Source organism: Austrofundulus limnaeus, unplaced genomic scaffold (assembly GCF_001266775.1).
Source record: "Austrofundulus limnaeus strain Quisiro unplaced genomic scaffold, Austrofundulus_limnaeus-1.0 Scaffold7, whole genome shotgun sequence".
Lineage (NCBI taxonomy): Eukaryota > Metazoa > Chordata > Actinopteri > Cyprinodontiformes > Rivulidae > Austrofundulus > Austrofundulus limnaeus.
In genome coordinates, this window is record NW_013952409.1 from 4,380,364 (window position 1) to 4,407,289 (window position 26,926).

The window sequence follows — 26,926 nt, forward strand, 5'->3', positions numbered from 1 at the left end:
CTGGAAGTTGAGCAACAGCGGTACGTCGGGAACGAGCAAGTCATTGCATGGATTTGTCGGAGCTCCGCAAAACTTAAGGTACACGTTACACATAAGAGAATATTAACTTAAAGATATATTTATGTTTTAGTCCTTTTCCCCACCCGGTTTTTTTAATTAGCGTAACGCGGTAGTTTGTTCGTTGTAACTTCTCCGCTGCTTTTAAAAAACATTCATCTGTGGCTCCCCTGCGTCGGTGAATCCTCAGCAGCGGATTTTAAACTTGACCCAGACGCCGTCGTGTATCACGGTTTGTTTTTACCCCAGTCTGTGATTTACCCCGACCCGACCCCTGGAAGTGTGGCGACAGAAAAGGTGAGTCAGCCAGGTTCCAGCAGCAGCAGCGTGGTCCTTTCTGGAAGTTTTTCCACTCAGTGGCTCTGGCTGCTGCAGCTCTGCCACCAGACTCCCCCGAACACCGATGTGCTGCTGAGTGCCATAGTGGCAGTAAATTTACAGGCTCACCGACTGGTTTACCCCCCTCTGCCCGCAGAGAACCCGTCCTCATGCTGGCTGGGATCATTTGGCGCTGAAGCCCCGCTGTTAAACACATGGAGGCTTTAGTTTAGTGGGGGGGAGGACACCCCTTATTCTCTGGAAAGTTACAAACTCTCAACTGGAAGGGCCAGCTAAAACGTTGTTTTAAGGCTTAAAACCCAAACACTTGACCCACCTATTATTGTATTTATTGTTATAATTTCAGGTCTCACGTTGACTGATTTAATTAGAAATGAAACTGTAAAGATGATTTTGTTAGAGCACTAAATTGGGACAATATTTTATTAGTTTTTAGACCACATAAGTATGAATTTGTTTTTTTTTTAAATATATTTCTACATGTAATAAACTTAAGATGAAAAATAAACTGCATTAACTAGATTTGTTTGGGTGTTTTGTGCAAAAACCTGAAGTTGTTATAGTTTGGTGTTAACTGGTAGGTACACAAATTAATTGTCGATCAGTTTTAAGAAAGCAAATGAAGAATGTTCAAATATTTTAATTCGCACACAGTGAAAAATGTCAAAACTTCAATTTTTTTTTAATGAAACATAGCCCTTTTTTATTTCTTTATCTTGAGAAGGCAGTGTTTTGAAATGTAATTGTTGATCAGCAGGTTAGCGGTTAGCTTCAAGCACAGAATGTTTCCACTTGTTTTATTATAAATCTGTTATCTTTTGCTCTACGTGGCATAAAAGGCTCAAAAACACCATGTTGGGAGGGAACAGGATCGAAAGGTTAAACAGCTCTAACCCCTGACAGAGKGACTTTTATTGTCATGTCACTGACTCTCCCGTTGCACAAAGACCTTTTTTCCCTCTTCATAGACTACTTAAGTGACTCTTTCCTCAAAAATAKAGGTCCAGTTAGTCCTGGCAGCTCTCAAACAAATTTTCTTACTATTTTCCTATATTCAGTTGAGTGAAAGCACATCTGCTGATGTGGTTTCCTCTGCAAATATCTTTTAGTTGTAAGTTCTTGTGGRCAGATCGTATTGACGTGAAGGTTTTGACCATTCCGGTTCACTGACGGGCCTTCGTTGTGATTCAAGCAGTCGCACTGTTGCTGCCTCCTGGGTCCCAGTTGGGCTTCTCTCTGGAGCTCATCTGTTTGTTGTAGAGCGGCCCCTTTTCACCAGCTGGCTTGTTCTCGAACTGCTCTGCGACGGTCTAATGTGCCTCCAAGTCAAGCGGAGGATAATCACCTACCGTCGAGGACGTCAAGCTACTTAGGCAGATTGACAGCTTTTCTGTTTTAATCAGTCGTAGGCCGTTCATCTTCACGGCACTTTCTGTGCGTCTCTTGGACTTCGCAGTGAATTCCAATCCTGCATGTGCTCTTTAGACAAGTGCTGGATTACACGGTAGGTGATAAATGCATATTTTCTGCCGTTTTTTATCTTAATGGAGGAACTTTTGCTCAGAGKCTTYGTGGGGGGAGGTGGGTTGGGAGAGACTTTTGGAAGCATTGTGTTGCCACTGTCACACTGATGTGTGTAGCCACTGGCAGTCAGAGGGWTTGTATCAGTAAAACAGTCGTCTCAGGTGAAAGATTAGCCACAGAGATTCACTTCAACGCTTTCATGACTTCATGTTTTATTTATTAACGCAGCGTTTTGAGATTTTTCTGCTGCGCATCCCAATTTAGGCTCATTAGTAAACTTTTTAGCACTTTGGAAAATGTTCGACGTTTCTTGTCACAGCGGTTGCTCCATTTATTTATTTATTTTTGCGTAGTAAAATGCAAGCTTTGATTTTATGTCTGTGAAAAGTTAGATGTGATCTTGTCTGCRTTTTAAATTGAACCTATTGCCTTTGGGGGTTTGTGTAATTCGAGCTGTTGCCTTTGTACCGACAGAATCTGTTCTGGCTGCCTCTGTTTTTTTCGTCTCTGTGTGAGCTCAGATTTAGCAGAAGGTAATTTCTCAAATCTGTGTGGTGCATTTCGCAGTTATCTTAAGGCAAACATTCAAATCACTTAAACGCTACGCTTGCTGCTGAAGCGAACGTGTGTTTTAAGTGCTAATGATAAAGCAGTGAGGTCATTTGTTGAAACAGGAGGGGGGCAGAGATGGGTGTTATGGGAGGAAAACACAGCGAAGAGTTAGATTTTTTTTTTAAATTTACAGGTTTTTTTTGGAGCACTAACTACCAATCAGCTGCAACACAACACCTGCTCCATGAGTGGGAGAATCCCACACATCCTGGAGTGTACATTATTAGACCAACATAACTCAGAAACAGCAGGGGAAATGGATAAATATAAAGAAAACTGACTTCTTCCTGTATCTTTCATTGATGGGCAGCCGAGGAGGTTTCCCCCCAGCTGTCTCCAGGCTGTAGGGTCAAAGTACAAAGAGCCTATCTGTAATGATGATCCAGAACCAGCTGGAGCAGTGAAACGGACCACGAACAGGTTCCCCTAACGAGCCGGCGCTAAAAGAAGGTGACAACAAGCCATCCTCCTTGAAAGGGTTGCGACTCACAATTTTACTAACCAGCTCATTTTATGAYACTTTATTTTGGACAGATAAAGGTAATTTGAACCCCCTTGAAGTTTTTTTTTCTTTTTTCTTCCAACCGAGATCGTTGGGTCGACTGGGCACCAGGTTGAGAATTTCAGTCAGACAACCATGGGGATGATCAACGAACCAATTCATAGCATTTGTCAAATTATCCTTCATAATACTCTTAAGAGCTGCAGCACTTATAGAAGCTCTTTTACCTTTTTGAAAGTGATGTTGAGAGGAAAAAACCTTATTAGTTGACCACTTCTAACTGGTACAATGTGACGGCATATTCAATTTAGGCATCTAGGSTATCTGTTCTTTTAATATCTTGTCTGATGAAAAGCACGTCTTCTCCTCAGTCTGGCATCAAATCGCCCTGTGCCAGAGTGTGTGGGTGCACTGGCACCGGCTCAGTTCTCTAGTGGCTTCCTTAGCCAACTGCTTTTCTCTTTAATCCGTAATATGCTGCTCTGAATTTCTGTCATTCAAACTGAAACGCACTGTCACACAAAGGGTGGCATCTACCAGCTGCACAACAGTTAAAAGAGTATTTTTTAGTGAACCACTGAAGGTGTAAGTGGGGATTGCAGTAGCTCAGTGATCATCATAAACCTGAGGTTGCTGGCTCGAGCCCAGGGTGCATCAAGAAGGGCATCGGGTGTAAAGCAATAGTTGAACGTTTCACGCCAGTTCACGCGAAGAACAACTGGAGGATATAAACTAAAGGACTGTAGAAGATGAGCACAAAGAGTGGGGACAGCACTAGGCCTGCCATGCCAAATTTTACTGGACAATAAATTGTCACATAAGTTATCGCGATAAACGATAATATTGTTTGGTGACCAATTTTTTTTTACTAGTAATCATATATAAAAGTTTATAAAATTTACTTAAGAAAAAAGTTGTGAACTGACCTTAACCAGAGATTGGGAAAATTGCACAAAACAGCTGCTGAAGGATAGGAAGGAGTTCACTCCTCCCTATGCTAAGGAGTAGAAAAGGAGAAAAAAAGAAAATAAACAATCAAGCTAATGAAAATGATGGACTTCAATTTAATTTATCGTGCGTAGGGCTGCAATGATTAATCGACAACTAATCGATTTATTAAAATAATCGATGACTAATTTAATAATCGATTAATCGTTTTATTTATTTTTTGTTCTTTACTTTGTTTTTCTCCAAAATGCTTTGACACCTTCCACTGCCAAATCTACCTTTCTGTCCATGACACACATGCACAGTAGTGGTAACTGGGGTAGGCCGTGGACGTTACAAGACGTTATATAGACAGGCTCTGGTATCATGGCTACCCAGCAATGGAGCTCAAAATTATGCAATCATTTTAAAAAAATGAAAGAGAAACCTGTGTAATATCTGCAGAGCAGAGTTTGCCTTCCACAGCAATTATTTTTAGTTAGCATATAGCTAAAATCTGACAATGGTTATAATAGCAGCTGCATTCTGGCACGATAAGCTCTATGTTTTATATTCAATTAACATATGATCTGATTAGTCGACTAATTTGAAAAAAAAATTGGTGATTAATCGATTATAAAAATAATCGTTTGGCAGCCCTAATCGTGCGATTAATTGATTTATTGCGACAGGCCTAGACAACACTTGGGCTTGTTTGTAGAGATTTCCACTCTGTTGTAAGGRCAAAGCCAGATGTTTGCAACACATTCTCACTCTCAGTCTTACCTCTTTGCCAGACAGAAAACGCCTGGAGYGTGTAAAATGAAAGATCTGAAAACAACAAATCTGGTAAAGCATTTAATGCAACGAATTATAAACGATCCAGCCACCTTCTGATAATTTCTGACTGGGGGAAAAAAGGCAGGAAAGACCAATTCAACAGACAGTAAAGGGCTTCAAACTGCATTTAGCCCTCTTTGAAGTTTCTCTATGAATGGGGAAAACGGCATAATATAAGACACTACAGTGTTCTCTTTCATGTAGCAAGCTGAAGGGGATGCTGTTGAAGGAGACCTTTTGATATGTGAGATGCTCTGTGCACTTGTGAAAGCCCAAGCTTGTGATTTTCAGTCAATATGCGTGTGTGTGTATGTGTGTGTGTGCGCGCGCTTTGATGCCTGGTTTTGCCAGACCAATATTTCGTCTAAAGTGTTTCAAACATCAGATTTGAGGCATGAAAACATGATTCAGCCATCGTGTTTTTTACCCCGCCCTTGTTGATGTTAAACATTGTTTTATTTGGGAAGTTTATTGTTTAGAAGACGATTAAAATGACGGAAGGAAATATTTRTCTTGATTACAGGTTTCTTTTGTTGCTCCAGCTTTTTGTCTTGTGCTGATTGACATATCTTTTTTTTCCCCCCAGAAGGCCGAGGGTAGCCGTCTGCCTTTTAGTCAACGTTTATAGTTTTGGCACACAAAGATGGTAATGTTGTTAGCCCCCTCCTATTGTGTAACTCTTTTTGTGTGTGTGTTTGGATGGTTTTAAAGTAAAGGGTAGATTTTGATCGCAGCCCCACCAAAGATCGTTGTCTAAACGTTTATAGTGTATTTGTTAAAACACTGTGTCGGCACACTATAATAATTGTAAGTTGTAATTCAGTTTGTGGTCGGGGTGGGGTGAGGAAATCATGCTTTCTGAAAGAAAAAGAAAGGACTTTGTCCTCCTTTTTATATGTTTTAACCATGTGGATTGTGTTGAATTTGACTGAGGCATTAATCATTGTGTCACTCAGGAAAATGGACCTGTTAATATCTTTTTGCTATTCAGCTTTTTATTCACTCAAACAGTGTATTTTAGCTGTGTAGTTCATGATGTTTGTATTTACTGAAATCAGCTTAAATCAACTTTAGTATTGATTGTTTGCTTTGGCTCATATATTGCCACAATCGACTTKTATTAAAGATTGATGACTCGGGTTTATTGCTGAATAATTAAAGTAATTGTTCAATAAAAGGCCACCTTGTTGTTCTTGCATCTATTTGACTGTGTGAGTCATCCTGTGCTGCAGCAGATAGAGCGGTTTGAAAATGTTTTCTATGCTAACACATTGATTTTTTTTTTAAATCTTTGAATAGTTTAACAGTTCAAAATGAAGGCAAAACAAGATATTCTGCATCTTCATAGCAGGTGATGGAGACAGCATTCAGGTCTCAGTTTATCTACAGTGGACCACAGAGTGCCAACATTTTGTTTCCAAATCCTTCTAAAGGTCTATGGGAATTAAAGTTTGGGCATTTTAATTTCATTCTCTGCAAATTATTCTTTAACCAATCAGCTGTTTATTGCAACAGTTTTATCATAATTTATGCATTCACTGGTCTGTGCGAGTTCACAAACAACACAATGATGAAAAATAACTATAAACTTTAACGTTTCGGTCTCTGTGTCTGACTTGCCTTTTATAAAAGTCTGGGTTTCTTGACTCAGGGGGGAAAATACCCAAAATACTTTGTCTTTTTGTGTATGCAATTAGCCAAATTAGTTTTTTTTTTTATTGGTCTTTACTACGTTTACCTCCCTTTTCTGTGTGCAGCCTTGTTGCTTCTTCGAGGAGAATAAGAAGTATCAAACACAAAGTTGCTGCACACATAAATCTCTGAAGCGACTCTTGCCTGACAGTTATGTGGTCCAGCCTGCTAATGATCTTTCTGGGCCTGCCTGCTGAGCTAATCTGACAAATATTGTAATCATGACTGTGGGACACTGAGGGGGACGAGGTGGGGGGATGACATTTTGTTTTTATGCAAACGAGAAAAGGCATGTCATTATTAGGAAACTTTGGATTATAAATGAAAAAACGTGTCTTAAAGCAGAGTAATGTTCTTTAATGCAAAAACACTTATTTTGGTTAAGTTTTAATGTTTCTTTTTGTGCTGATAATCAATCTTGTAGCTATCTTTTGTATATTTTACGATTAACATCAGATGTGACTGATGCTCCAGCATGATAAAGAAACCTCACAGACCTATAGTCTAGTATAATGTGGATGGTCCTTAATGACGAGCTTTGTGTCAAACGCTGGTTGGATTCTTAAGCTACAGAGAAATCTATAACAGCTGTTTAGATGGTGGTTGTACTCTTCAATGGTTATTGGATCAGCATTAATGCAGAAATCCCTGGATATTAAAAGCTTTTGGTAATGTGTAGAACCTCTGTGTTTGAGCATCAGTGTCACGTATTTACTTAAAGGTTAATTTGCTGTGGAAGCACACAATGAGTGATTGATCTTCCTCATTCCATCCTTCGTGCTGCGTATAACTCTGGTGACATTTAGGCTTTGTTGGGTCTCTGCTGTTATGCCAGTAGTGGTATCCCTCGAGATCTATTTCTGCTGTGCTGTTTTAGTTTGCATGGTTTATTGTGGCAGAAGGCTGTGTGTCGTAGCTTATTATGGGCATGTTGGGTTTGGATGGTACTGGAGAAGTTGAGTTTGTGGGCAAGGCTACTATGGAATTAGTCGTCTTGTCCAGAATACTTGTAAAACATGAGCCAAAGCTCGAGTTAAGCATGCATATTACCACATGTTGGCAGTTGAAACATCACTACTGCATGCAAAGAAAGCTAGTAGATAAGCAAATTTTTGTTACAGTATCTTTTGGTGTACTTGTAGCGGGAGGGTTGGACTGTAGACCGAAGAGTCTGTGGATTATAGCTTCAGCTCAGTTATTCTAAGTTGTATTTAATATCTTAGTAATTCATTAAAAATGAAAAACGCTAACTGTGAAGGAGTGCAACACATGCATATTTATAAAAGGGTGGATAAAAGCAACATAACAAAGGCCTGATTACATTTTAAACTGGGCTTTTCATTCAGCTGAGCAGAACTGAAATGTTTTTGGTAAGTCAGGGCATGGACGTTAAAGCAGAGTTCCTGAGGCCCAGCCTTTTTCCAAAATAGGATTTTCAGAATCGTCTTAATTCCAGGCAAGCCACTCGTGTTTCAGAGGGGAAGTGCTGCCAGTAGCTGCTCTCCGCACTCTCCTTTATTGATCTGGCTCCAGAAACTGAGATTCCTTAAAGTCAGTCGTAGCCTAATGACATTACTCAACACCCCAGCCCACCTCACCTGGCCAACCACCCTCCTMATTTTAGATCTCCCTGCGCTCCACTTCTCCTCTTCCTCTCACCATTATCAAATTAAATGCTTTTCTATAGAGGGCTGGTCTTGGCCTGTAGGCACTTGGTGCAGACAAATCAGCCAGCCAGGCAGTAGAGCGAGTGTGTGTGTCGATGTGTGTGTTCATGTTCGCATCTACTCAATTAGGCGTTTTGCTGGCCGAGTTGATGAACCAGGAAAGAGGTTAAATCATTCCACAGACCAGTGGTCATCCAGGGATAAAAGCTTAACTAAGACTGGACYAGAAGAAGGGAGGTAATGAGAGATGGTGGGAGATCTCCCTCTGCTCTGATAAGCTGCTGAACTTGATACTGGGTCAGGGGGTATAAAASAAAACTTTTCTTTTAGGGAGTGGTTATAGATCATGAGAAAGAAGAGACGAAGGAGTGGCCTCAGACCAGGGTGATATCAATTCAGTCTTTGTTTCCTAACTGCCTCTGAAGTTAAACATCACAGGTGAGTGTCCGGTTCTGTTGGAAAGCTTTGTGTCAAAGTTGGATATTTTCTGGCTTTGGCTTTTTTGAGAAAATCTTGAGTGGAAAAGAGGAGGGGGACATTAATGTGGAGGTAGATACAGACAGACAGAAAGCAGCAGGACTCCTTAATGCTTGGGGATTTTCCTAATTCCCATCTTACAGGCTAAAACACCGAAGAGTGCAAGGGAATATAATGGGGTAGGAGTAAAGGAGGTGTGCTGAATGGGAGGAGGGATCAAGACGACACTGAAAAGGATTAAAAAAGGCACTTTTCAAGCAGGCGGTCAAATAATAGCGAGTTGCTGACTAGATAAAGATTGAGATCAACCTTTAAAATGGATGCATCCCCTCATTCTTTATAAATGTTAGCCTATGGATCTTTTTGGGCTTTTCCTCTTTGACTGGTAAGTATCACTTTGCCTATCATCTCTTGTTTTGTTATCTTATTTGATTTAGAGAAATGGTTAAGATGTGAGTATAAATTATTTTATTTGAAGAAAAACAAAGATTAAAGACTAAAGATAATATAAATATAATGCTACAAACAGCTGCAGTCAAGAGTTTTTCTGCACTTACGCAAGTAAATGAAAGACAGTAATATAGCGGAGCGCAACATGTAGGAACAACCCAACCCCAACAATAATTCTATAATTCATGCATTATTTTCCTTATTTGGCAACCCAGATAAGAAAACTACAGAGGATTCAACGAGAAGAGCAATATCCATGTAAATGTATTTTTTTATGTTTATCACAATCAACATTTAAATAACACTAACGTTCCTGTTCACACCAAGCCTGAGATTGATTAAAACCTTCTTGGGATTAGCACTCTTTTATTAGTCCTTCCACACTGACACAATAGCTCTTTAATGACTGAAGAGGCAGTTTGCGAGAAGGCATGTTATCAGACACATTGACTTATAAAAGCCCACACAGCTCAACTCTGCAGCTCTCCATTATTGTGCTATTTGCATCAGCAAGTATGATATGCATACTCCCATAGGCACAMGTGGATTCATTCTGCTGTCAGGGCTGAGTACAGACTTCTTTGTTTACCCACTTATAAACAGACACGCACACACTACCCGCTATACAGAATTATAAAAATATATGCTCTTTTACTTGACAAGTGAATATACAGGTCCATCATGGCAGATTCTCTGTGCACATCTTATTAGGACTACTTCTTTGTTCTTTTTTTTTTTTTCATTTTAGGGTTTGGATTACACTCCTGCAAAGATGCTGCCTAAAGGCGGGTTTAATGTTTATAAGATTTTGTTTTTGCATATTCAAAGGAGAATGCAAAAACTTCTAAAAACGTATATTTTTAGGAAATAATGCATTATTCTCAGGAGTCAYGTCATGTTGGTTTCATGGTGTTCTTTGTTCCTTTAAATTTAAGAGACTTTTCCCTGAGACATAGTCCTTATTTTACAGTCGTCGAAAGATTTATCTGTTCACATTTGTCATCATAAAGACTGTCAGTAGATCCTGCGGGGGGACGTCTCTCGAGCTTTTTCAAGTTTATTCATCTTATTTCCTTACAGAAGTTTGACTTTAAATCAACACAGACATTTGGTTTCATTTCACCATGCTGTATTTAAAGAAAGATTAGTATAAAAAAGTCCTCCAGCTGCCACTGTCTTTGAAATGTTGGGTTGTTTATATGATTTGTGGTGAAAGGTAAGGTCAAGGGTCACTGTGGCGACTGTGGGCTTAACATTATGGGATAGGAGGTGGGTTCACCTTGGTCAAAGCAGCCTTTCAAGTGAGCAGAGCTGGACCTTAAATCAAAAACGAAACTTATTATGTGAATTAGGTTAAAGAGCACAAAGAGCAAGTTTATTTCTGAGTTGTCTGTATCAGAAGCAAACAACATGTATGGAAAATTAAGTTAAGGGTGTGATTGTGTGCTCATTTGGAGAACACACTACAGAATACAAATGCAGTTGTTTTTAATGCTGGTCCTTTTGTTCCTCCACACCAACTGTTGTGTGTATTAATGTGCAGGGTCTAAACGAGATGAAGGCCACCATGCTGCAGCCATTCATCTCCTCACCCTCCTGTTAAAGTTTCTGCAGCAGCAGCAGCCTCCACTGTGTCGCGGCCCTGATGTCATGTCTCTTCTCTAACAAACTCCGTTGTCTGTAGGCAGACCATCATCCACACRAACACCCTTTTATCTGCACAAACTTTAATTTCTAAAAGGCTCGAACCACATTTGAAACCTCATTATATAACATTACTCACTGGCACAGAGATGTATACAAAGCCTGTTTTGTATTAGAATACCACTCAGAGTCATTAGTAGATTTTTTTTTTTGTGCGGGCCTTTGGATGAATGGGGCTTGGTAATGGAGCAGTGGGAGAACTGACAAAAGCAACCATCCTCCACTGTCCCACCGTCACAGCTAAGCTCAGACTTCAATGTTAAAACATACAATGTGAACTGGAGCACCATTTAGTAACTGAGTGTGTGCGTTTGTGTCTCCAGTGTATGTGTAGAGATGGATGACATGACTGGAATACAGTGTGGAGTCAGAGGTTGGTTCAGGAAAACTGAGTATCGACTGAGGTGGACACGTATGAGTTTAGACACACATTTGTTTTTTCCATCAGTCTTCAAAACCTAAATCTAAAAGCCTTAAAAGCTCTGTTTTCCTTTTACTTTGGTCATAGTGCCATCTATGAAGTAAACAAATGGATTTTTTGTGCTTGACTTTGAGGTGACTAAATGGATGATTGATGACCCCTTTGCACAGCTTCTACTTTTCATTCTTTCTCACTGTTTTTCCATTCTATTCATTTTTTTTCTTGGCTTGTGCCAGTCAGGTCAAGAATTAAGCAACCACTTGGTTTACAAAACCCTGGAAATGTTCAGACAAGCCTTGTCTGCTTGGTAAGACAAATCAGATTTCTTTYTTCTAGCCACCAGGGACCCTTGTGTTTTCAGTGAGAAAGTCTGACAGAGAGCCAGCTGGGGCTGCAATAGAAAGCATTCACACAGAATTTCAGAATCATAAAAGCATAACCAATGGTGGGCAGATGTGTCAAAAGGGTTCTTTAAAAAAAAAGGCAGGCCAGACATGATGCTGACCTCAGGGCTCGGAGAAGTTTGAGGAAGAAATGCACAGGGAAAAGGATAAAACCTGTGTGTGAGCATGCATACACAAAATATGCAGGGGGTTGTAGTGGCCAGACAGGCCGAAGGGGCAAAGGCTGCTCCCCTGATGCGTGTCTTTCAATGTGCCAAGGCTGGGGGGGATGAAATCTGAGGGGTGTGAAATGGTCCCTTCTTCACGTGACCCAGGCCTCTGATAGGTCAACCTGCTGTTGCCTTGTTTTAAAGTTTCTGATTTCTGTAGCAAAGGACTTGGACTGATTTTAGTTTTGTGTCCACCCTACTGTACATTTTTACCATGAAGCCTAGGCTTGACGATACAATGAAGTACTGACTGAATATAATCAGCACATTTTTTTTGTAAGGACGCGTAATATGTATTACTGAGAATTTGAGACTGGTGATTGCGGAGCAAAACCCAGGAAAGAGTTTTCACTTCCTACTAAAGAAGATTGAAATCAGCTAAATTGTGAAATCTTAGACCTCTAAAAATAGAAGCTGTGATGATTTTCCATGGCAAACCCTGATYGCTTACATTGACAAAACATGTTCAAGGCTGCGTGAAACACTGATAAGTTAAGAGGAAGATAAGTTTGTGTATTTGACATGTTAGTGAATTCAAAATGCTACATAACATTTTTAGAACCACTTTAAGAAAAATAAATGCTGATTTATTTAACAACCTCTCAGCAATGTAATATCTTTGTCATTCATTAAATTTATTTATTAATTAGTTTGTTCATCTGTCGTCCACCTGCAGCCTACTTGATAGTCAGTATTGCCATAGAAAGGACTGCAGAGGTCCTCGACACACTGGCTGAGCAGGTTTCTGTGAATAACAAAGTCCTGTTGGACACGATGACATCTATGTTTTGTGCTAAGAGATAACAGATGGACGGCATTGGCAGAGAAATGTCAGAGCAGATGCAAATACAGAACCTGTTTGTGTTTGCAGCTATTCTGACCGCTCCGCTTCAGAGGAATGTTATCTTACTGAGTAATGATGACGAAAGTGATTTTCTTAGTATTTCCCTTTTTTTCATTGGAAACAAAACTGTTTAGAGAAATTTTCAGATTCCAGTTTTCATTTAGAAATTTGTCATTTTTTTCTATCAAATGGCAGCGGGTTTCCTTTTTTTTTTGAAGTGGCCATAGTAATTGTCTGACCCTAACCTACAAGTTAATGTGACCCTGATGTGTCTACAATGACGTTTAAGAAGAAAAAACCCTAGAAGACTGCAGCCACTCGTATTTACTCATTAACCAGCCCCTAACATGTTGCCTAACATACCTGAAACAATGTTCACTGAACAATTGTCAAGGAGACCCTGTTTAAACTGACAAACATTATTGTACAAATATCAGCATTAACAGAGGGGCAGTAAGGCACAGCTTTATTGGTTAAAACCTAACCTGGTGTGTCAGAGCTCCAAGGAGATGGAGAAGATCACAACAGTATTGCCATGGAGAACAAGCTTAGCTTTTTTTCTGTGTTTTGCCACAGCTAGGTTCTCCTCCTTTATTAGTATGACCGTGTCCAGGCTTGGCAAACAGTACATGTGCTGAAACTGCTCCTAGTAAACATTTAAATGGTACTTTATGACCAAAGTTTTCCTGATGGCTACTGATGTAAAGTTTTCTGACAGTCCAACAGCGAGCAGAGAAAAGAACCCATTCATTGAAGTTAATGTCTATTCCCTTTATCTTTAATCACAAATGAAGGAGTAGCTGGTTTTGGATACTTCAGAGTAGACAAACCATCATGAAAGCATTTGTAACGATGTGAAATTGGTTCTTTCTTTTTTGTCGACTCGTTTTTTTTAGTCTGTCCTTGAAAAAAAAACACACCCTTTGTTATTTAAATCCATCGTACAGGAACATCTTGTACAGTGTTACTCACTATACATGTGTGGTTTGTTTTAATCTTCCTCTGTGTGTTATATTGTTCAACCTCTTTTGGTTTAACAATGGCTGAAACAAACTGAGGGAGGCTCTAATGTGACTAAAGCTGTAGTCAGAGTATCACAAGAGCTACCAAGAAGAATTTGAGAAAATATTGAAATGAATACAACCTGTTTGGCAAGTACTTTGTTGCCCCATCATTCCAGCTCTTTTGTCTTCTCATCTTTCCTGCTGCCCTGAAGCTGTTGTTCTTTTTGACTTTTACCATTTACAGTGAYCTGGACTCCGACTGAATTACAGTCTATTTTAAGAAAACAATTACTGCAAATAATCCCTATGAAATCTGAAGCTGCTGACTTCCAGATGTATTAACGTGGCAACGAACTGCCAAAGTTAGACTGTTCAAACAATGGATATGAATATGAGTATGTATTTAATGACGTCTTATAATTGAAGCTATTATTGGGATTTTTTAAATTCCACCTGTATTTATGAGCAGGTCTGTTCTATCACACAGTTTCATGAATTGTAGGCATTTAAATGAGATAAATTTGGTAATTTGAAGAAGTGCGTTGTGCCCCAAACACCACACTAAAAAAGGGGGTAATTTTCCATGATTATTGCTTCTTGGTCCAGCACCCATTCCAGAGGATTTTTGGTCATGCAAGGTCATTGTTTTTCATTTTTCTCACACAAGTCCTAGCCTTCGCTCCCATTTTTGGACTGTCCTAAACAAAAGTAAATTATATGTTCAGGGATTTTGTCAAAGCTGTGTCTAACGTTCTATGGATTTCTTTCGTTTTGCTCCTCAGATCCAGAATGCTGAGAAGAGAATGAATCCTCCAGGTCATCTGAGACATCCATATGTCGTCGCTGCTGTCCCTTGCCGACAGTCTTTAGGTCCCACAGGGACTCTGTCTGCCATCCCGAGCTCCACCCCTCATCCCTGTCCAGGTCCCTCCCGTCTCCTCCGCCCTGAGTAGTGGCCATCCTAGAGTGGAGGAAAGGCGAGTCAGCCCCTGTAAATATGCCTGGATGGAGATCTCAGTGGCGTCTCATCCTGCTGAACTCCCTGACCTGTGGCCTGGAGATCTGCGTGGCAGCTGGGATCACATACGTGCCCCCACTGCTGCTGGAGGCTGGAGTAGAGGAGCGCTACATGACGATGGTGCTAGGTAAGGGCGTGTTAAAAACTGAATGAGAATGAATGAAATGTGCACAAGATATTAACACATCTGCTCATGTCTCTTTTATCCATTTAACACATAATGAAGGTCCTTACAGAAATAATTGACCTAATCATCTGTTGTTCTCTTGCTGTGGTAATTCAGCACAATTTGAAAGGCAGCAGGATGATGAATCGTCAGAGAGGGCTCAACTTATAGACACAAAATGTAGAGGCACAGACGTGTTTCATCAGTTTTAATCATCAACAGCAGTGCAACCTAAAACCAGAGACGGTCTTAATAAAAACGTGACCCCAGCAGAGTCTTGGAGTATTGTTTGAAAAGATTATTAAATTTAAAATGTAAGCAGGTGACAATGGGTGATAATGAATTTTCCTGTTTACTTTTCTAATTACAGCCAGAGGCTCACAGCTGCAGTGAACTCGGATGTTTTTGCAACCGATGAAGCCCGTGCCCCTGTCCTTTCTCTGCTGGAAGGGGATTGAGCTGTGCTGTTTTTAAATTCTTGGGTTTGTCCACATCGCTGCCTGTTCACAGTTACGAGCAACACAACAGGAAAATGCAGTATACTAAACCCGCTGACTCAGTTTTTTTTTTGCAAAAGTAAACAACCCTTTTCCTCGAAGTGCAAAAAGTCACCATGTACCTCCAAAAACAATGTCATGTCCTTGAAACATTTAAGCTTTTGCTTTTTTGTGCTTTTCATTGTTCTTCCAGAAGAAAATGCTGGTTACCCCTGTCCAAAAAAGAAACATAAAAACCTCTACTATGATAAGATGTAATTCATTTTTTTCTGTGATAGAAGGTGATAAAATTTCATATTTTGTTTAAACTAAACGTTACAACCTCCACACACTTCTTTTACATTTCTAACCTACTGCTGATGAGAGGATATGGAGATTTTATTAAAAATTCCATCCAACATTTTAAGCGCTGTGTGATCATCTAAATCTACTTCTTGTCTTAATATACTGACGTGTTTAAATAAATGAATACTGTACCCTGAGAGGCTTAAAACTAATTTCCCTGTGCCGTAGTATCGAGTTTACAAAAGGCTGCTCTCTGCTGTATGTGAGACCCATTTGTTTGGGTAAATTATTCTCTGTTGTTACTTTGTTTCTTGGACAGGTTTGCAGATAATTGCTACAGTTAGATAGGATTGTGTTTTGTGTTGTCTGCTTACAGTAACATATGAACAGATTTGTGCATGTATGTGAACACGGGTTTGAAAGCAGAAAAAAAGTGCAGAGATGAGTGTTTGTGTGCGTTGTGTTTCAGGAAGCAGAGGGGTGAGTATTACAGACTGAAAGTCCTAAAGCTGGTGTTATGAACGGCCTGAACAGCTGCAGCAGGAAGTAATGTGTGGCAGCAGCTGACTGCCAGGCTTTAGTCACTTTCTCTGCCTTTCTCCGTTTACCTGCTGTCCTCTGCCTCAGTGAACAGACTTGTGAATTACATTTCCATTTAGTAGTTTTGTGAAAAATTGCCAAACAAAATGCAAAATGTGTCTTTTAAAAGGTTGCATATCCTTACCACTGGTTCGGTTTTACCTTGAGCAACTCTAGGAAACAACGTTTTTATGAGCAGGACTGATTTGAGCATGTGCACAACAGGCGATATGAGCTTTATATTATATTTTTCACCAACTTCCTTTCTGGCTATGCTGAAAACTCCTCGGGGTAGCTTTTATAGTTAAAAACCTAGTCCAAGGATTAGATTGCTTTTGAATTTTGTATGTGCCTGTATGCAAGCAACCACTGCACCATGGTGATTTCTAATTAGCCAGAGCCAGCCACGTGTGGAGAATGAGCTGCCGACTTTCAGGATGCATACCATCTGCAGGAGCAGGCAGTGATGATGACAGAGACGTCAAACTATCGGCAATATGGAGAAAGAGAAGTCTAAACAAAATGTGCAATATGTCTGTAGTCAATGCAATATTTTTTTAAAAGCTGGTTTTAGCTGGCTCTGTATGTACCTAAACTGAAGATTAAAACAGACTGATTTGATCATATAATTGATTAGATTATTCTCTTACTATGAGCAAACTTTTAATCCCAGCTGCCATTCTTAGACAAACCTGAAAGTCAGTGACAGCTGCTGGAACAGGTCACCTCCTCAAACACCCTCGTTTTGGCCAGAAATGGATACCTCGGAGAAAAAGGATACTGTTGTGATTTTCAGACAATAAATTTTGTGAGAACCCTGCAGCTTTGCAAGGTTGTTTAAAAAGATGTGAAATGTTAGTTTTAAAAAGCAGAAATGGTGTGTTATGGCTGGGCGACGTGCCCCCCCCCCCCCCAAATCTCCGATTTTTTTTTTATCCCAAATTCGATCTTCGATTTTAATCGATTTTGTTTCCCACTTTGTTGCTGTTATTGTTGCTCCAAGTCCGAGGTTGCAAAACCTAACCAGCTTCAGATAACTGAAGAAACAGTGCCGTTTTTGGGAAGTAGATCCTAATTGCTAGCTGCCATATTGTCATGTCGTGTACCAAGCGTCTTGAGGGACAGGTGGGGTGACCTCTGATCTACAGAAGCCCCAAAGAGTGCACTGGTGGGAAAAAAATCCAGATTTTTCCCAAAATAAAATCTTTATAAATGGCAAATTCAAATTAATCATTTAAATCGATTTATCGCCCAACCCTAGCCTGTATTTATTTATTTTTTTACATGCGTTATGTTTTCTAAATTTGCACACACTGTGCCTTTTACATCTACCTTTGTTTCCTCTCTGCCACCTACAYGAGCTGCCCTGTTTGGAGAAGTTTTGACCTTTGTGTTTTCCTGGTTGTGAACTCAGGTATCGGTCCGGTTCTTGGCCTCCTTTTCATCCCCCTGATTGGCTCGGCCAGCGACCAGTGCAACAGCAGTTACGGTAGGCGGCGGCCCTTCATCTGGCTGTTGTCTCTGGGAGTTCTTCTGGCGCTCTTCATCATTCCCCATGCTGACCTGCTGGCAGCCCGTYTTGCCTGGGGAGGGCACACCCTCCAGGTAGGAAAGCATGATTTCACTYAAATAAGCTAAGAATTTGAAAAATATAATACTAAAGACTGGAATGTTTCCTGTATTTTATATCGAGTTAGTAGATAATAAAGCCTAATTTCAGTTTTGTTGTATTTTTGTATTTTCTTCTCTCAGGTGGGAGTTCTTATCTTTGGTGTTGGGCTCCTTGACTTCTGTGGACAGGTCTGCTTCACGCCGCTGGAGGCTCTTCTGTCGGACTTGTACCGGGACGAGGAGGAGTGTGGCCAGGCCTTTGCTATGTTCTCCTTCATGGTCAGCCTGGGAGGCTGCGTAGGTTATTTACTACCTGCCCTGGACTGGAGTCGTGGTCTGCTTTCTGTTTACCTAGGAGGCCAGGCCGAGTGCCTTTTTTCCCTCCTCATCGTCATCTTTGTCTCCAGCGTGCTCATTACCATGAAGATGTCCGAGGAGCCCTCATGTTCCAGCAGCAGCTCGGCGGGATCCGGATCTTTACTAGAGTCTGGGCCGGGCGTGATGGAAGCCAGCCGCTGCGGCGTTCCCCGCTCCTGCTGCTACCTGCTCAAATGCAAACTGAGGCTGCTGAAGGCCGGACCTTTCCTCTGTTTACTGAGAACATGCTGGGCCATGACCCCGGCCATCTTCAGGAGCTACTGCCACGTCCCGCGGGTGATGAGACAGCTGTGCGTGGCCCAGCTCTGCAGCTGGATGGCTGTCATGTCGTTTATGCTTTTTTACACWGACTTTGTGGGGGAAGGCCTGTATGAAGGAGTACCTAGTGCATTACCAGGAAGCATGTCCAGACAAAGATACGATGAAGGTCAGATTTTCTCCTCATCTGCAATTCTAAAGATTGCGTTTCTATGAGTGGTTGTGTTTTTCTTAGTCTTTTTTAATAGATGGATTAGGATTATACCAACTTTGCTGTAGCTTTGTTCAAAATGGGGCATTGCCAAAACAATATTCCTAAAAGCAAATCTTTATTCTTATCATGTGTGTAAGAATAAATGAACTGTATTTTGTCAAAGCAGTGCAGAAAGCAGGCGAGTTCTTTTGGCATAAGAGAGACAAAGTATGTTCCTAAATGAGTAATTTGTTTTGATGCTGTTGACGTTTTATTTTTAAAGTATAGTCCATACTAACAAAGGCAGCTGCGACTTGAATTAAGGACACATCTGTTGAGCAGGAGAACATCCTGTGTTTTAATAACGCAAAGCAACAAACTCGCCTCAAAATTTCAAGGATTACTTTTCATTCGTGTGCTTTAAAAAGCTGTAAACACATGCAGAATCATCATCTTCTCTTCTTTATAGTGGCTTTCATACCCTGTTACTGTCCCCTCTTTCTGTTTGTCCACCTCTGTCTGTCTTTCCACGTTGGACTGCGAGGAATGTCGCACTCACAAAGAATCAATGTCAGTGAATCGGCACACAAAGAACATGTTCATTCAAGTCAGGTAGTCGGCCAAAACCCACATGTTTGAGGTCATTCTGAGTTTTGTTTAATTTGAAACACAGCAGATGTTAATAAATCACTGCAGATGTTTTTTCTTGTTTGTTTGTTTAATACAATAACTTTTTTTTTTTAAAGTAATCTTTTCAGCTGCTCGTTTTGGCTCAGCCCTCACATCTTCAGGCTCAGATTTTGGTTCTCATTAGTGTCAGCTGTGTTTAGAAAGCAGGGCTCCACAGCTTTGCTTTTTGGGAGTAATATGAGCCACTTCTTTTCTTCTGGATGGGTTAGTCTGCCCTGCTGTTGAACTTCTGACCCAAACTGTTCACAGAGAACAAACTCAGATTAGAAATGWAACGGCCCCACAGTGGATTCAGGTCATCGAGTTCAATTAAAATGTGACATTTATTTATTAGCTAAATGTTACATAGGAATAAACCAGGGATTTAAAATGTTTATGGTTTGAAATGATGATACTTTTGCMCAGAAGTTGAAAATGAACTTGGCTTTTGATTATTCTCTGAATATTTTATTCACCCACTAAAAGACCGTTGTCTGCTCAACGTTTTTTTTAATGCAAAGTTAGACRTGTTGCTCCACAAGAGCAAATCCTTCTCGTACTGATTGTTAAATTGTATTTTGGAAACAAAATAAAAACTCGGACAGGATGCAGGAGACACGCAAGGAAGCAAATGTATAATTTAATTTTGCRAAGGAATTTGCAACTCTTCCTCTGTTGTTTGGACTTTACATTCCACCTTAAGTCAGTTTTTCAGGCCYCTTCAGATGCTTGTTGTCTGGGATCGCTAACTGGGCCAGACTCAGGCCAGAAGGCAGATCCCATCAGTAAACAAGGCCTGGTCTGTGTGCTTCACCCTGTCGAGGATTTATCTGAGGTTAATGGTGTGTGTTATTGTCCACGTCGCTCAACCTGAACTGTATCACAGTTTCAGATCTCCGTAAATGTTACCATAATGGATACGTTTCTGCCTGTTTATGAAGTTGACCAAACAAAAGGCTTTCTGCTTCATCAGTATAGGTTTACATTTAGATGTTTTATGCAGTATATTTTGTAACGATCCTTCTTTTCTCAGGTATCCGTATGGGCAGCCTTGGCCTATTTCTCCAGTGTGCTACCTCAACTTTCTTCTCTCTGATCATGAGTCGTCTGGTTCACCGTTTCGGGTCGCGGTGGGTCTACCTGAGCAGCATGGTGAGCTTCACGGCCTCGGCGTTGGTCATCTGCCTGTCCAAAAGTGTGGCCTTGGTCACAGCGATGGCAGCTCTCACCGGCTACGCTTATGCAACTCTGCAGACCCTGCCTTACACGCTCACCTGCCATTACCACAAGGAAAAAGAGGTAAAAGGACACATAATGTTTCACGGAGTTCATGTGGATAAATACTTAATTAAACTTGTTTTATGTCATGTTTCAGGTCTACATGCCAAAAAAGAAAACCAAAAGCCTACATCAAAATGGCAAAACAGCCAAACAAGAATCAGTTTATTTGACTCCGTTGCAGGAGGAGGAGGGCGTCATAAACCACAACACCAATCCCTACATGCACCCCTTCCTCAGCCAAGACGCTTATGAAAACGGCTCGTCTCACCGCTCCAGTAGCGCCGAGCAGGAGGGGGCCGAGCTCGGCTACGAGAGGCGTGGTGTGGGCTTGGACTTCGCCATCTTAGACAGCACGTTTCTCCTCTCTCAGGTTTTCCCCACCCTCTTCATGGGTATGATTGTTCAGTTTGCACAGTCTGTTACCGCCTACATCGCCTGCTCCGCCATCTTCGGAGCCRTTGCCATCTACTTAGCTGGTCACATCGTCTTTGACCAAAAGGACCTCAGGAGCTAAAACTTTTTTTTTGTAAAAGGGAGCGATGGAATCACTCGGGACTCAACAGTGCACTAGCTTTCCCAGAATGCCTCGTGTTAATGCCATCTGCAGGTTATATGAAAAGTGGTTAATGAAATGAAAAAGTCTCCTGAGCAGGAAAAAGGTTCAGTTTTTATCTTAAAGCAGAAATCGTTAGCCCSAGTGTGGCATGCTGTGCTAAAAGCTGTTATTGTTTATTTATTTCTAAAAAACATTGAGTTGTGACAATTTCTGTCCATTTTTTTTCCTCAGGTACCATCAAGGATATTTACTGTACATCTCGGCAGCTTCAAACACTGAGCTGCTGAAGTGTTAAACTATCTCATTCTGAGATTTTAAATAGTCTGTGTAAAAAAAAAAAAAATCACATTTATTCACAAGTTTATCAGAAACATCTAAAATTGAGAGGGAACAGGTGTGAAAAAGTATTTCTTTTGGTACACCTCAGTATCATCTCATTAACCTGCCATTTTTTTCATACATCCAGTTTTTAAATCTGGTTAAATTTACAACTTGAGGCTTTAAATGAACTCGATGACACTTCTAGAATTATTTGATCAAGGCGTCATGCGACTATTCCTGCTCTCTAAGTGCTCTCTGTGATGAGTAAACTGATTTTATTTGTAAACAAAAAGGCTGCTTCAGTTTATAAACTGAGCTGTACTCTTAGCCCTGTTAACCGGAGTCACCTCTCGGACAGATTTACTGAAAATATTTTGTACACAAACTGACTATTGATCCCTATGGGAGTTAAGTTATGCAACCTGCTGAGGTGCAGTTATTAACTGTGGTAGTTGGAAGTAAGAAGCTGTCTAAATGATCCGAGACTAAACCAGTCTGTATCTGCTCAGAATGTTTGTCTACACAYGTCTCCAGTCTGGGCGGTCGTCTCGGGTCAAAACCGTCCCGAACTTGTTTTGATGTTGCTGAGAAATCGTGCTCCCTGTTGCCTAAACCGCTGCGTTTCACTGTATATTCAAACGACAATCTAGGACATCCAGATGGGCCCGTTACGTAATGCTGGTGGTAAACGTGTACGGCGCTGTCTCATGGATACCCACTTCATAGCAACCATTCCTGAGAAGACCAAGAAAAGGTCCTGCAGTACRTGGAAACATTTGGTTTAATGCAAGTGTGAGCACTGCATATTGATGGGCTGAAGTTCAGTGTGTGTGTGCATATATCTTTAACGTGGAGGATGAATGTGAGAAAGCATTAGTAATATTTTAAGTGTGAGTTGTTTTTTTTCCCCACATACTGCAGCCCAAACACAATATTATAGGATCTCGTTTCAAATCGACCACATGATATAAAAACCACAAGTGTCGCATTCAGAAAGAATTAGATCCTTTACGGGGTGTTAAAAATGTCTTCTGCAGATACAAATAGTCCTGACAGATCTTATTGCAGCCGTGCAGAGGGATGTTGACATTACTGCCTAGCAGAGTGCGCAAACACTCAATTAGTCTTTTTGCTACTGAAATGAAACAGGAGAAACAGTCAGTGGCTACAGTGTCAGGAGAAAATCAAAGGTTGTTACAAGTGCCTGTACATTTGTCAAACAGATTTTGTACATATGTATTTATTTATRATGGATTTATTACTAAATAGTGTGATTTAAACTTCAGCATCTCCTGTGGGTGCAAAGGTGAAGGTTGTTTCTGTGAAAAGAAAAAMCAACTTTTATATAAATATGGTGTAAAGCATCTTCAAAGCTATAATTTATTTCCACTATTTTATCCTGATGCTCTGTTACACCACAGAGCATTTTCTATTTTATCAAATAAGTTTTACGGTAAAAACATAATAAATGTTAAGTGCTACAAGTTTTATTCTCAGTGCAATAACTGAGTTCTGATACGTTTTCATCCGTTTTTATTCCACTGATGCAAAGAAAGTTGTTTTTAAACGTGGGATTTTTTATTTTAACCACAGGTCTGTTATGTATTTTAATTGWTCAACACGTCTTTAACTGGTGGGTTTTACTTTCCTAAAAACAAATCTCATTTGATTAAAATAAAAAGTGCCAACTGTCAGACTGTATGAAGGCCAGAAATGATATTTTTGATATGAATTTCTTCTTTAATTACAATACTTCAGTTRCTTTTGTTGCTGTCTTAAATGCTTTTGGTTGTGGCCAAAAAAAAAAAAAGGGAAAATGTGTGTCCGCTTTATCAAATGTGTTTATGCAGTAACCAAATAGATTTCTATACAAAACAAAAGAACTGCATTGTCAATGAGTTATTTTTTTTTTGTTTTTGATATTTTCAGTGTCAGGAAGACTGAGCCAAACCAAAATGAACTTATAAATGGTTAATTTCTATACATAAAAATTTGGGGCAAAATTTGTGAATGGCTGCCAACTACCCYACGGAAAACATGTCAACATGGGTGGCGTCCATTGAAGAGCCGTTTGGGATGGAGAAGTCTCACAACTTCGATATTAGTATTTATTCATGCTCAGATTTGACAAGCAGTGTGTAGAAGCAAGTTTTTAAACGTTTACACTGAAACAGAATTCATCGATGATGTTCTGCTGAGGGCTCAGGCCTCCCTTGCTTAATAAATTTCAGGATAACCTTTTTTATAGTTTGCAATAAATACCTTTAAGAGGTTTCTGCAGTTGGTTAAATATTTGATTTTATTWAAAAAAAGTTTATTTTATCTGAATTGCATTTTGGTTCATGCTGTTCTGTTTGGTGATGTTTTGATTTGACCACTTCTCAGTGTAGTTCAGTCTACAATGTTTTCGCTATTGATTCACAAAATGGAAGCCAATTAAATGATAAATGTGTAAATTATATCACAATAAAATATTTATATCTGTTTGGATGACGATACGTTTCTCTATCTCAAAGTCTGATCCATTCACAAGTCTGCAATTGACATCRACCTATGTCTGGTTTATGATGATGATGGATCGATGCTTTCATTTTGCCTTGATGCAACTGAATCATTTTGTATTGTTACCACCCCTAATGAGAACACAAACTGCAAAACCCTGCCACTGTTACACAGTTACACACCCCTCCCCCCCAAATATGGTAAAATGTGCAATTAGGAATGTTAACTTATCACAAAAAGTAAGGAAATGTGTTTGGTAGATTATTTCTTTGTTGGAGCCATGCTTCTTAGGGATAAACCTTATAGCAGTCCCCTGATTGGCAGCATGGAGGTACCAGAAACTCAAAACAGGAGTCGAGATCAACAGCAAAATAAGTTTGGCAAATTCTCAGCTCTAATGCTCATCCTACTAACGCATGTTCCTTACAAATGTGGCACCGTTTAAGAGAAATAAAAGGGATTTATAAAGGTATAAGGCACTATTACAACAAGGAAATAATCTGAGGAAATTTGTGTATTATGATTATTTGGTTGCATCTCAAGACCCCCGCTTTGCATTGTGTGACCCACAGAAGGTCCCTGACCCCAACTTTGAGAACCAATACAAACTCTAGAACTGTGGCTCCACTTGACGGGGTTTCAGTGTGAAAATGGTGCCATCCTTTGGAAATCTCAGGAAAGTGGAGTGTGTGAGAGAGAATGTGTGAAGCCCTGGTGCGTAACTGCGTGACCCCCCCATGCCCCGCCCCCCGACGCACAGACCCTTATCTGTTACATGGAAAAGACATCTGTTCAGGTGGCAGAGGGCTGGCATGCTGAAAATGTGTCCCGTTTTATGGCGGGGCTCTCCAGATCTCCATAGTTCCCACGAATGCACCACAGGAGGAGGGGGGCGTTTCTGAAAACATGTCATAATTAAAACCTGAGCTGAGGTGGGGGTGTGGGGTGCTCTGTAGCACTGTAAACCTGGGGGGTCTTGCTCAAGGACACCTCAGGGATTTTGACTCCTGATCTTTATCACCTGACAGGTTCTAGAAGAACCTTTTTTTGCTGGGAAAAGTTCGCTGCAGAAGAAGTGGGACCACAAGAGTCCTGTCATTGCTCTCCGGTGACAAGTGGGCCTGTTTTTACACCTTCCTTCTAAATAAGGAAGCAGCCTGACAGACATATGACCACCGAGCCAATTTGGGAGCAGAGTGGACCCCCTCACCACCACCACCCCTCCATCCCATCCGGTGACAGCACTCCGTTCCGCCTCGAGCCTACCTGCTGGGATGTCACCTGGGATGTCATAGCCTCGGCGAGGTGGAGTCAGGGGGGGTTCGGTTCGAATTTATTCCGAACCATCATCAAGAGAGAGGCTGTCAGAGGCAAGAGAGAGAGAGGAAGTGTGTGTGTGAGGGAGAGAGAGGGGCGCGGAGGAGCTGCAAAACATGGTAATCACCACCACCAACATCACCATCACCTCCAGCTCCGCCGCGCACTCTCCCGTCTCCTCTCCTCCTCCTCCTCCTCGCCGGGGCTGGCGCTTTATGCCCGGAGCTCTGATCTGCTCACCAAAAATAACCCGCAGCCAGCATGCCGAAGGAAGCAAAACAAGAGGAGCGGTATTTTTAGGGTCATTAATTTCGACCACGTGGCCCGGAGGTAAACCGGATGGCCGTTGCGCAAAGGCTCCCCGTCAGTATGTCCTGCGAGGCCGGCGCGCCGCGCTGGACGCTGACCGCGGTGCTTCTCCTGCTGGGCTTTCTGCTGGGGGTCGCGTCGGCGTACCCGCTACCGAGCGGCAGGACGAACGCGACTCTGCTGGAGAGGCGATGGGAGACCCTCTTCTCCCGCTCCGTGCTGGGGGTCTCCGGGGAGAAACCGGAGCTGAACTGGGAGAGCGACTATCTGCTGGGCATCAAAAGAGTGCGGAGGCTCTACTGCAACGTGGGCATCGGGTTTCACCTTCAGATCCTCCCCGACGGCAGGATAAACGGTGTACATAATGAGAACCAGTACAGTGAGTTATTCACCTCCCGTGTAATGCAGTTGGACTTAAAGGGAGAGAGAGAGAGAGGCAGGGGCCAGGAGCAGGTGATGGGTCTGCGCTGCGCACCTCTGATTCATTTGCATGACCAGATCTCATCCCACTCTGGGAGAATTGGATTTCTTCTATTAAAAACAAGTATCCATCACCGAACACCCCCTCCCTCTCTCCCCCTCTTGCTCTCCTTCCTCCTCCTCCTCCTCCGAGCTCAACCATGTCATGAATGTATGGACGCTTTTAGCCACAACTTATTTTTACGCGGCGCTCTGAGGGCRGTCCGGAGAGCAGCAGCCACTTTAATGCACATCAGTTCAATTAGGCGCATTATTGCTTTAATTGGATGATGCATAAGTGGGGGGTGAAGGATGCATAACAAAGGCAAAAATAAAAATAATAATAATAAAAAAAAGCATGCTGCGCAGCAACCTGCAAGGTTCCACCCAAAGGGAGAGGGAGGAGAGAGGATGCTCTGCATGATCTCCACTCTAACGTGACCGTTCTCTGTCCTGCATCAGGTCTGATAGAGATCTCCACGGTGGAGAGAGGAGTGGTGAGCCTGTTCGGGGTGAGGAGCGAGCTGTTTGTCGCAATGAACAGCCGCGGGAGGTTATACGGAACGGTAGGTATGCACAGCATTTCGTTTATTGCCCAGCTATGTTGGTTAATTAGATCCTGGCATCAAAACTCCCCCCCCACCCCCCACTTCTTCTCATTTTTCTTTTATTTAGCTGCTGTCATGTTTTGGAATGGGGTGGCACAGGGGAGCCTCAAATGTTGCAAAGTCCATAAATTTTATTTTAATTCCACCAGGAATTTATAAAGCTCTATTTAAAGCAGGTGTGTGTGTGTGTGTGTGTGTGTGTGTGTGTGTGTGTGTGTGTGTGTGTGTGTGTGTGTGTGTGTGTGT

General features: G+C 41.3%; 2 protein-coding genes across 3 annotated transcripts in view; both read left to right on the forward strand.

Annotated features, from left to right (window-relative positions):
- Positions 1 to 6: 6 nt before the first annotated feature.
- LOC106536812 (solute carrier family 45 member 3) lies at positions 7 to 23,983 on the forward strand. 2 transcript variants are annotated; one of them, XM_014034140.1, is made up of 6 exons: positions 7 to 78; positions 14,456 to 14,818; positions 17,633 to 17,823; positions 17,971 to 18,634; positions 20,361 to 20,626; positions 20,703 to 23,983. In XM_014034140.1, the coding sequence occupies exons 2-6, from the start codon at positions 14,671 to 14,673 to the stop codon at positions 21,120 to 21,122; spliced, it is 1,689 nt and encodes a 562-aa protein (XP_013889594.1). In that variant the 5' UTR covers positions 7 to 78; positions 14,456 to 14,670; the 3' UTR covers positions 21,123 to 23,983. The 2 variants fall into 2 exon arrangements, with proteins under 2 accessions (XP_013889594.1, XP_013889601.1); XM_014034147.1 differs by lacking the exon at positions 7 to 78 and adding an exon at positions 294 to 354.
- Positions 23,984 to 24,968: 985 nt separating this feature from the next.
- LOC106536855 (fibroblast growth factor 6) overlaps positions 24,969 to 26,926 on the forward strand; it is a 6,920-nt gene continuing 4,962 nt past the window's right edge. The window contains exons 1-2 of the mRNA XM_014034198.1: positions 24,969 to 25,992; positions 26,535 to 26,638. Coding sequence (XP_013889652.1) covers positions 25,644 to 25,992; positions 26,535 to 26,638 — 453 coding nt within the window. The 5' untranslated portion in view covers positions 24,969 to 25,643. The remainder of the gene's footprint in view (positions 25,993 to 26,534; positions 26,639 to 26,926) is intronic.